The sequence below is a fragment of the Gracilinanus agilis genome, chromosome 4 (genome assembly GCF_016433145.1).
Source record: "Gracilinanus agilis isolate LMUSP501 chromosome 4, AgileGrace, whole genome shotgun sequence".
NCBI lineage: Eukaryota > Metazoa > Chordata > Mammalia > Didelphimorphia > Didelphidae > Gracilinanus > Gracilinanus agilis.
Window position 1 is genome coordinate 226,862,166 of NC_058133.1, and position 11,269 is coordinate 226,873,434.

Here is an 11,269-nt window from a genome sequence, read left to right on the forward strand (position 1 = left end):
CCCTGGGTAGGTGGAAGCCGAAGGAGGAAGAGCAGCTTTGGCTCTTCTCGCCTACACCTCGTTGCGCCTCGTCCCACTGGGGGGGTGGGGGGGGGAGGAAGGGAAAAGTAGTCGGGGCGCTTGCGCAGGGACTAGCGGCCCACCAGTTATCGCCTAGAGGCTGGCAAGCGGAAGTCGCGTGACCCCGGAAGAGACTGGAGGGGGCGCGCGGGCGGGGTGGAGCCGGTTGACTCCGTTCGTCTTTAGTGTGGGAGGGAGCGCCAGAGGCGGCGGACGCAGCGAACGTATCGAACCCATCGGTGAGTGAGTGACCGGGATTTGGGGGGGTTGCGCCCTCCGTCCCGTAACCGCCGCCGCGCTTCCAGACTTTCCCAGGAGGGTGGGACAAGGAGGGAAAAGTCGCCGCCACCGGCTGCTTGGAAGGGACATCAGGGTGGAGCCACTGTCGCGGCCGCTGCAGCCACTGCTGCTGCCTTTGTTCCTGCCGCCCCCGTGGTGGGCGCGACGTCTCGCCTCGGGGACCCGGGCCTTAACCCGGGGTGGAGGGGGCCTCTGGAATTTTGTTTCCCAGCCCTGCTGGGAGGCGGCGGCGGCGGCGGAGAAAGCTCCCTTCACGCAGGGACTGGGGGCCATCCGCCCTGGTGGAGGCCGCGGGAGGGGCTGCTCACCCGCCAGGGAACGGGGGAGGTGACAGCTGCTCGGGGCTTCCTACTGGCCCCCTAGCAAGGTGGGGGACTGCGGGAGGAGGGAGCTGCCCAACCATCCCCGCCCCTTCCTCAGCACATCCCTTCCGGCAGAGCCCCTTAGAGGGAAGAGGCAGAGATGAAGCCCAGGCAGGCAGAGAGAGCCAGGAGCTGGCCAGAGGCACAGATGGCGTCCAAGGTGAGCCGCGCCCACGTGGAAAGGAGAGGAAAGGAGATGGGGCAGCCAGAGGCAGGGACAGGGAGGTCCAGGAACGAAGGAGCAAGCCCCGGCTCCTGGCAGGAAACAAGTGGGGCGAGGCGGCGTGCCGAGAGTGACCGTCCTTGGAATGGAGGGAGCAAGAGGAGCCCGGGGGTAAGCCAAAGAGGAAGTGACCCCCCTAGGGGAAAACGGAGACTTGGCCTTTTGGACCATCTTCAGAATCCAATCTTAGTTTCCATTTAGCCCTTAAAAAAATTTTTCCCCCTTTCTCATAGCCACCCACCCACTAACGGCATCCTAGTGAGACTGGCTGCACAATATGGTGTAATGGAAGAGTAAAACCTCCCACTGGATGTTGAATCTTTAATCTGTGAGCTCCTCCTATTTGTGAGCTCCTTGTGGACTAGGACTGTTTTTTTTTGCTTTTCTTTGTATCCCCAGGGGATACTTAGCACCCATGCTACTATGGCATAGGCCCCTAAATGCTTATTAACTGACTGACCAGTTCTGGCCCTCAGTTTCCTCACTTTTATTTTTTCAAAGTAGTTGGTCTAAATCAGGGGTTTCTTAACCTTTGTTTGATTTCATGGACCCTTTGGCAATCTTTTGAAACCTTATGAACTCCTTCCCAGAAGAATGGTTTGTTGCCTACATTCATAGAAGATGCTAAATTTCAGTGAGTGAAAATAATCAGGATTCCCACCACCACCCCATCAAAATTCATGGACCTTCATAAGACCCCTGGTTAAGAACCTTTGGTTTAGATTTCTTCAGTCCCTTACTGCTTTATTTCTTTATAACCAGAAATACTTGCTGTCTGTGATTATACCCACTGTTTCTAAGGAAATATACTACAGATTAGATTTTTAATATTAAAATTTCTCAGCTGTTTGATTTCTATGACCTTTGGTCTGAAATTTATGCCCTGAGAGATGTTAGGAACTGTGCTTAAACTTTATCCTTTCCCCAATTCCTAAACCATGTTTTCTGTAATTGCTCAGTTTATGGGTATTTAAGAAAATGGAATTATGGGTCCTTAAAATGGGCTTAGTTTGGGCCCTGAGCCCTGGGGTTATCCTAAGACCTTATTCTCTTTCCAGATTTATCTCAGATTCAGGGAGTGATGACCAAGAATAATGATTTAGAATCTGACCCTGTTTGTGCTCCACATCTCATATAACTTACATGATTTCTGCAAACCCAAATGCAACATGAGTGAATTCTAAATAGGTTTCTTGATGATGCCATTGAAGGATTAGGTTGGAAGAGCAGTGAAATTTTTTAATCAAGAAGCATTTATTTGTTTATTTTTAAATTTAAACCCTTACCTTCCATCCTCCAGAAGATTGGTAAGGGCTAGGTAATGGTCAACCCCCATTGCCCAGGGTCACACAGCTAGGAAGTGTCTGAGGTCAGATTTGAACCTAGGACCTCCCATCTCTAGGTCTGGCTCTCAGTCCACTGAGCTACCCAGCTGCCCCAAGAAGCATTTATTTAATTAAACAACTTCCATGTTGCCTGACACTTGTAGATACTGATGTTTCAAAGACAAAAAAGGAAACTTCCTCCTGCCTTTCCACATACATATAAGGGGGGCATGAAAGGCAGGCCTTTCCTTTCTAAGAGATTCTAAGAGAATATGCACCAAGTATGGAGCACAGCCTGTGCCAAAGCAGAGGCAAGATTAGAATGTTCTGTGTACAGGGAATAGCAAGTAGAACAGTTTAGCTGAACCATACTATAGACAAGATATGTTGTAGCTAGATTGTAAAGCACTTTAAATCTCCACATAAAGGAATTTGCAATTTTATCCTAGTGGAAATAGGGAGCTCCTGGACCTTCTTGAATAGGGAAGTGACAGGGACAGGTTCTGCTTTATGAATAGACATTTAGCAGGTGTTTGGCTTATGAATGGTAGAGAAGAGAAATTGGAGGCAAGGAGACCAATTAAGAGACTAGTTAAATAGCAAGCATTTAGTAAGTGTTTACTATAGGCACAGCAGAATGCAAATAAAATAAATGAAACAATACCTCCTCTTGAGCTTATGTTCTAATGGACCCAAAACCCGTACCTGTGAGTTGAGGAACTTGGTAACACCCTCATGGAAAAGGTGGTGTGCTTGTGCCATATCTCAAAGAAATAGAGAAGTTCTTTGAATTGGAGATGAGATGAGGGAGTACATTCCAGTAGGGGGAACAGTCAGTGCAAACAAGGCATGCATTTGGGAGCTGAAGTGTTATATACAAGGAATAGAGAAAAGGGAGAAAATGGTTGAATTTCAGAGTTTGAGAAAGGGTATATCTCACAAGGCTGAAAAGATATGTTAGGGCCAGGTTGGGAAAGGCTTTAAAGGTGAAACAGAAAATTTGCAGTAGTTCAGGCAGGAGGTAGTGAAACCCCAAACTAGAGTGATGGACTGTTCTGTGTGGAGAAAAGAATAAAGATGTCATAGAATCATCAAGACTTGGCAGTTGTTTACATATTTCAATTATGGGGTGAGGAAGGAGTTTAGGATGACTGAGATTGTGAATTTGGGTGTCTAGAATGATGGTAGTACCTTCAATAGTAAAAGGAAAATTAGGAAGAGGAATGGATTTAGAGGAAAGATTATGAATTCTGTTTTATTTAAGTTGAGTTTAAGATGTCTATAGGACATGTGGTTAGAAATAGCTAATATAGGGCTAGACCTCAGGACATAATATCATTGGAGTGGATGACATCACCAAGAAAAAGCAAAATTCTTAACTTGGGATCCATGAACTTGTGTTTGTTTTGTTTATCAAAAATATTTTAATACCTTTGTTTCTATGTAACTGGTTTCTTTTGTAATTTTGTATGTTATTCTGAGGAGTCATTAGGCTTCATCACATAGCCAAAAGAGTCTTCAACACCCCCACTCCCACGGCCCCAAAAAAGGTAAATTTCTGAGATGGAGAATGAAAGAGAACCCAAGACAGGCCTGGTGGTGGGGTGGAGGTGAGGAAATAATTGGGGAATAGAACATAGATGCTAAACTGGCAAAGGAAACTGAGGAGCAATCAGGTAGGTTGGGGAATCAAACCAGCTATTTATTAAGCATTTACCACATGCCTCTAAGTCTGTTAAGCACTAGGGATACAAAGAAAGACAAAATAGGGAGTTCATAGTCTAGCATGTAATATGACCAAAAAATGTATCCATAAGGTAGTTACAGTGTAACTAGAAGGTAACCTCAAAGAGCCTCTTAGTTCAAAGTGGGATTTTTAAAAAGTTTTTGTGATGTCATAATTTTAGTTAGTATTTCTCCCCTTCTTAAAGAGCCATCCAGTATAACAATATTTAGAGAGAAAAATCAGCATTTCTGATCAATAATACATTAAAAATATGAAAATGTGTACAGTGTACCACATTTATGGACCTCCCACCCCTCTGAAGGGTTGAGGTGTCTAATCATATCTTTTCTTTGGGGCTATGTTTGTTCTTTGTGATTTTGCAACATTATAATCAATCTTGAATACATTGTTTCCCTGACTCTGCTTTCTCTTCACTCTGAGAAGGTGAGATTTGAGCTGAGTTTTGAACAAAAGCCAAGGAAGCCAGAAAGTGGAGGTGAGAAGACAGAGAATTCCAAGAATGGGGGACAGCCAATGAGAAGGCATGGAGTCAAGAGACAGAGATCATTAGGGAGAAACAGCAAGAAGGCCAAGAAACAGCAAGTGTCACCAAATTGTAGAATCCCAGGGGTTGGGGTAGGGGGTAATGGGGAGAGTAAGGTAGCAGCAGACTGGAAAGAAAACCAAACAGACAGTTTCTTTGATCCTGGGGGGTAATAAGGATCTGGTGGAGTTTATTGAGTAGGGTGAATGGGGCTGATGTGGTCAGAATTGTTCTTTAGGAAAACCACTGTAGCATTTCAGTTAAAAGGAACTGAAGTGAGAAGAGATGTGTGTGAGGTTGGGAGGGCCAGGGTGGTGGTGGGGTCAGAAGAGAGAAAGGAATGTGGAGGAGGCTTGGCACCAAATTAGGTGTGTGCTGTGAGAGAGTGAGGGGTCAAGGATGACTGAGGCTGGGTGATTGACAGTCAAGGGACAAGTTGAGTTTGATATTATTTAAGGGACAGGATGCAGATTGAGAAGCTAAGGCAATTAGTGATGGGAGACTGGAAGTCAAGAGAAATTAGAGTTATAAATATGAGGGCCTGAGAATAGTCTGCATGGAGATGAAAATTGAACCAACTGGGACCTTGTGAGACCACGAAGAAAGATTCTATAGAGGAGGCAGAGAAGAAAGCCCAGAACAGACCTTTGGGAGGGGATATCCATGATGAGGGCACCTGATTTGGCAAAACAGACCTAGAAGGATCAGTCAAACTAGTAGGAGAACTAGGAAAGAGTAATATCAAGAAAACTGCAAGAGCAGGAAAACAGGAAGATTGGGAGTGTCAACAACTATAGAGCAGTCAAGGATAAGGACTGAGAAAAAGCCCTTGGATTTTACAATTAAGAGACAGTTGGCAACTTTAGGCATTTTCAGTTTAGAGAAAGATGGGAAGCTAAATTTCAAGGAAAATCTTTTTAATGGGAGAAAAATAGAGCAGGATGAATATGTTGAGCTGGGAGTAGTACTGTGAAGAACTCTGGAAAGACCAAAGGGGTTCCAATCTCCCAGTTTTAGTCATCTTTCAAATGAGCTAGTAGGATGACTTTAGTAGTCTAGACAAGCTTGGGGCCCTAGCTCTGTCAAGAGAGGGCCTTAAGGGACAGCTGGGTAGCTCAGTGGATTGCGAGTCAGGCCTAGAGAGGAGAGGTCCTAGGTTCAAATCCTGCCTCAGACACTTCCCAGCTATGTGACCCTGGGCAAGTCACTTGACCCTCATTGCCCTTACTACTCTTCCACCAAGGAGCCAATACGCAGAAGTTAAGGGCTTAAAAAAAAAAAAAAAAGGGGGGGGGGCCTTAATAAGGATTAGTCCTGGAAATGACTGGCTGTCTAGGGTCTAGAGACCCATACTTCCTTTATTACTGGACTCCTCTGAGACCAGGACTAGTGTTGGAGAGTGTAAAAGGTTATTGACCTCATTGCACTATTCCTTTAATCTGCACTCAGACCTTCTCTAATGATTTACTAGCCCCCTCACCACAGTGACTTTTCTAACCTTTTCATCCTTCTTCAAATCTCTTATGGCTGCCCCTTCCCCCACCTCTCAACTGAGACTTTAAATGTAGAGCTCCCTTTTCTTCCTCTTCCTGCCACATCACTCAGATCCCTTCCACTACTATCTTCTCCTTCACTTCTGTCTCAAATGAAGAAGTGGCCCTTCTCCTTGCCTAGGCTAACCCCTCTAAAAGCACAAGGGATCCATCCCATCCTATCTCCAGGGGATTGCCCCCTCTTATCTTTCCTATCTTCAACCTGTCCCTGTTTACAAACTGCTTCCTGACTGACTACAAACATACCTCTGTCTCATCCATCTTCAGATAACCCTTACTTGATCTGTCTATCTCTATTAGCTATTGCCCTATAGTTCTTCCTTTCATGACTAAACTTAAGAAAGCTATCTACAATGGATTCCTCTCATTTCCTTTCCTCGAGTTTTCTTCATTCTCTGTAATCTGACCTTTGATATCATTCAACTGAATCTACTCTTCTGAGTTTCCCCTGATCTCTTAATCAACAAATCTCATGAACTTTTCTCAATTCTTATCCTTTTTAGCCTCTTGGCAGCCTTGGACACTGTTGAACCAGTGTTGGCATCTGAAACAGTGTCTAAGCATGGAACCTTCAGAAGTAATAGATGTGCAGGAAATCTTTATGGTGGGTAGGTGCAAGTATAAAGAGTGATGATGGAGAAACTATCTTTGGGGAAGAAATAGATGTAAAGGTTCTTTGCTGTCTATAATCTTTTATCAGTGTATGCAGAATTCTTGTTCTGCAATGACAGAATGAAGCTCCTAAAGACTGTATCTAGGATGTATGAGTCAGGACACATCAGGACAAACTTGGGCAAGGGCAGGGTTTCTGATGGGGCCCCTGAGCATAAGGACAGACTCTACTAAGATGGAAGTCAATTTCTTCTGCTTTTTCTTTAAAAGACGAATGTTCAGGGTTGGGAAACCTATCTTTGGCAACTCTTGTTCTGGGAAGGAGGCCTGGAGTGACCTTGGTAGTATGCTTAATAGGAGACAGCTCTGGTTGCCATGGTGGATGTTATCAAACTAGAGGTCCTTTGAGCAAGACCTGAGTATCAGGGTTAGGAAAAGTTCCTTTCTGTACTGTGCACTAAAGGCACCAGAACAGGCTTGCATGTAGTCCTGTGTTGCATCAGTTGATGATGGAGGGTTATATGGAATGAAAGGGAGAGAGAGATTGGATAGCTTTCAAGGACTTAGCAGGAATTCAAGGAATAACCATTTTTAAGTACCTACTGTTTTCAAAGCACTTAAGCCAAAACTTTGTACCTTGGCTTTGGTACCTTACAGTGATTGCTGCAATGTGGTCCAAGGCAGAAAATATACCCTGCCCTTGTTGTTTCATAATTCTCCTGTTCTATTACTCTGTCTCCTAGAGTAATAGAAATCAGTCCTGATAGTGCCACCACTAAAAGCTGCAGTGGTGGTTCTGAACTTTCCTTGCAAACTGCCTTGTGTTGGTGCCAGGATTAGTGGGAGCAGAAGGGGTGTGGGGGGTGCTTTTTCTTTCCCTTTCTCTTCTTCTTCCCCTGATCCATATCCTATTGACCTTCTCTACTCTCTTCCTCACTCTTCTCTCCATTCTTTCTCCTTCACCTCAATCTTATCTCAAGGCTATGCTGCTAAACTTCTTCCCTCTTCTACAGGTTTTCAAAGCCCAATCAAGTGTCGAGTATGGCAGAACAAGAACCTACAGCAGAGCAGCTGGCTCAGATTGCAGCCGAGAATGAGGAAGATGAACACTCCATCAACTACAAGCCCCCAGCACAAAAGAGCATCCAGGAGATCCAGGAGTTGGACAAGGATGATGAGAGCCTTCGGAAGTATAAAGAAGCCCTGCTGGGCAGTGTGACTGTTTCTGCTGGTAGGAGCTACTTTGCAGGCTTCTGGGGAGGGTTCAGGGTTTGAGGAATGTTTGCCTAGGGCAGTTAGCTTCTATGAGGCCTGAGGACAGAGCTCAACAGACAGCAACCAACCTGTGCCTTATGTCCTCTAACTGGGTCTCTGGGACAGCTTGCATAAGCTAGGGAGGGTACTCTAACTAGCTCACTTTCCTCTCCATGCCTTCAGATCCCAATACTCCTAATGTCATTGTGACACGCCTGACCCTGGTGTGCAGCACTTCGCCTGGTCCCTTGGAGCTAGATCTTACTGGTGAGTACAAGTGGGGAACCTGAGGACTATGAGGGTGGGGACTCCCACTTAACCCTTGACAGAACCTTTAGTCTTCCTTTGCCTTCTGTCCTGGTGCCCTCTGATGGTGACCAGTTGAAAATACAATTAGAGAAAGACTGGCCTGAAGCCAATTAGAAGTTGGTAGAATCTAGAGTTTGTGAATAAGTGGGTTGAGAATTGAAGAGTGTTGTAGAGCAGGGCCTATTGGGATAGGCCCTTGGGAAACAGTGCCTGAGGAGAGGAATAGAGGAAGGGAATTCATGATTGAAGCTGTTGTTCTCCCCAAACAGGTGACCTGGAGAGCTTTAAGAAGCAGTCATTTGTTCTGAAAGAGGGTGTGGAATACCGGATAAAAATCTCTTTCCAGGTAAGGCAGAAAGGCTGGGAAAGACTTCCAGATGAGGAATCTGGGCTAGCTCCATTGAAAGCCCATAGTAACATCAGTGGCTTTCTTCCCCTGCAGGTGAATAAGGAGATTGTATCAGGCATGAAGTACATCCAGCACACTTACAGAAAAGGCGTCAAGAGTGAGTCTGAGAATGGGATATGCCATAGGCCTAGGGAGCTCAACCCAACAGAACCCCCTGGAACAGGAGACAACGGACAATCAAAGATTTCGTAGGAAAACATTCCCTAGGATATCTAGTTTCCTTAGTGTGGAGAGGATAAACCTCTCCTGTTTCTTTTCCCATTCCTCTTCCCACATAAGTGCTTCAAAAACCAGCTGCTTCACTATCAAAAATTTGCATGCATGTTGCCAAACACTGTCTTCTAGCATATTCACAGGTTCCTGGGTCAAGGAGTAGATCAGGGTTGGAGATAGAAATAGGATTTATAGCAGGAACTCCTGCTTTCTTTGTGTGACCTCATCTCTTTCTGCAGTTGACAAAACTGACTACATGGTGGGCAGTTATGGGCCTCGAGCAGAAGAATATGAATTTCTAACCCCTGTGGAGGAGGCTCCTAAGGGCATGCTGGCTCGTGGCAGCTACAACATCAAGTCCCGATTCACAGATGACGACAAGACGGATCACCTCTCCTGGGAATGGAACCTCACCATCAAAAAGGAGTGGAAGGACTGAATCTATGGCCCTAGAGAGGGAGGGAGAGAGGGAGGCATCCCCAGACAGTGGCCACGGGAGAACCCTACCCTTAATCTGAATCCCCTGCCCCCATCCCACTTTCCTTTTCAATCCCTAATCCCATACCAAAGTGCTGACAGGGGAGTCCCATCCTCCCCCCTTCCCTCTCCCCCCCCCCCACCTGTCTTCTCATACCCCTGGTCTTTCGCCTCTGGATGGGAGGGAATCCCATTTTTGTCTTCTTGGGCCCCTTCTCAGCCTCCCAGGTGGTTATCGTTGTTTTTCCTGTTGCTGCTTCAGCCCAGTATCTTGCTTGGAGGTGGGGGCTTTAGCCAAGGCCTAACCTTCCTTCAAGACCCCAATTCTTCCCTTGGGCCAAAGGGAAGGGTTTTTGTTCTGGGCTTCAACAGGAATTTAAATTCTCTTCCCTCAGCTGCTGCAGCCCCACCAATCATGTCTTGTTCCCCTTGGAGGGGGTGTGGTGCACCACAGAATCAGGGTAGTGAAGAGACCTCTGGCCCTTCTACTGCCCCCTTTGTGTGGCCATCAAGAGCCTGTCAGTTCATTCATTGCTGTCTGTAACCGTGTATAACCATGATGCCTTAACATGTGGAACGTGTGCTATGTGGGGAGAACCGCTCCCCCCAATCACTAACCTCTGGCTCCCCAGTGTCTGCATGAGCATGTGGTTCCCTCTCCCCATCTTCCCTCCACCTTCGCTAATTAAGCGACTTGCATTGTCTGTCTGTGCTGCTGCCCCTTCTCCCTAGCTTGCCCAGGGTCTCAGCCCTACTCCCCCTTCCAGACCAGGGCTCCAGGAACTGCTCCCAACTGGTGAGAGCCAAACTGCCAAATCTCTAATCTGTTCCTTCTCTCCGTACCCCATCCCCACACTTCAGAAGATTGGGGTTTCTTCACTCCCTGGGGAAGCTCTGGCTTTCCCGTCCTGGTCACTTCTCTGTGGTCAGGGCAGCTCTCCTACCTGGGGAGTCTCCAGGCCTATTTGAACAAAAACACCCCTCCTCCCCCAACGACAAAGCCAATGGTTGAGCCTTACTTGTCCCTGGCTGGAGCTCTCAGCCCCTGCCTTGGAATCTTGTGCCTGGCCTGTCAATATGTATTGCCTTGATCTGTGCCGACCTGAGGCCCTGCTCAACTGGCCCCACTTTCTCCCTTGGGATCCAGGGCCACCATCCCCAGGTAGGGCCCACCCTCACCCATAAGGCCTAGCCAAGACAGACATGGGACCAAGTGCACACAAATTTGGGAGCTGTGGCTCCTGTGCCTCCCTCCCTTTCCCTCCCTCTCCCACTTTGCTGCCACCAGTCTCTTGGTTTGATGTCACAAACTCTTGAGGCCCTGGTAACAGGTTTGGAATTGCCTGGCTACTTCTCCTTTTCAGATTAGGGAAATAAACTCTCGGTATAGACAATCTTGCTTTTTCCTGAGTGTCAGTGGGGTGAGGACTGATGGGATTAGAGTTTCAGTCAATGATACAGGTACAGGCTTCCTCAGTGCAAACAGGAGACAGTTCTCTCAGCACCAACTTAGGTAGAATGACATTAAAACAGACATCAGAAAATAAGGGCCTGTACCCTCAAGTCAGCTGTGAACCCCATGCATTACCCCAAACAGCAGAGGAAGGAAATGCTCCCATTTGGCTGCTGGGCATGTGAAAAAATGTCCTCGGGCCCTGTGGAGAGGGGAAACTGAGCAGCCCCCTTCCTGCTGCAAGGGCATTTGTGCCCCACCTTTGCCAACATGGGCCTAGAACAATAATACCCACTTAGACTCTCCTGGGGTCCTTGGGCCAGGCCCACAAAAGGGGGCAGTGCCATTCGGTTGACTTTGACCTGCCTCTCTCCACAGTACCAGGCCACCAACTTGCTTGTTCTGGTCAGCTGCCCAGCTGTCCCACAGCAATCTCCCCTGTGGGGACG

The 11,269-nt window shown here is 47.0% G+C and overlaps 1 protein-coding gene across 1 annotated transcript; it reads left to right on the plus strand.

Moving 5' to 3' along the window:
• Positions 1-215: 215 nt before the first annotated feature.
• On the plus strand, positions 216-10,761 carry ARHGDIA (Rho GDP dissociation inhibitor alpha). Its single transcript, XM_044672978.1, has 6 exons — positions 216-299; positions 7,719-7,936; positions 8,143-8,226; positions 8,538-8,614; positions 8,711-8,774; positions 9,130-10,761. Exons 2-6 carry the CDS (start codon positions 7,747-7,749, stop codon positions 9,327-9,329), a joined length of 615 nt encoding a protein of 204 aa, XP_044528913.1. The 5' UTR covers positions 216-299; positions 7,719-7,746; the 3' UTR covers positions 9,330-10,761.
• The last annotated feature ends 508 nt before the right edge of the window (positions 10,762-11,269 follow it).

Coding starts and splice junctions, on each gene's coding strand:
- ARHGDIA (XM_044672978.1), top strand. CDS start 7,747: ATGGCAGAACAAGAACCTACAGCAGAGCAGCTGGCTCAGATTGCAGCC. Junction 7,937..8,142: donor CAGTGTGACTGTTTCTGCTG/GTAGGAGCTACT, acceptor CCATGCCTTCAG/ATCCCAATACTCCTAATGTC. Junction 8,615..8,710: donor GGATAAAAATCTCTTTCCAG/GTAAGGCAGAAA, acceptor CTTCCCCTGCAG/GTGAATAAGGAGATTGTATC.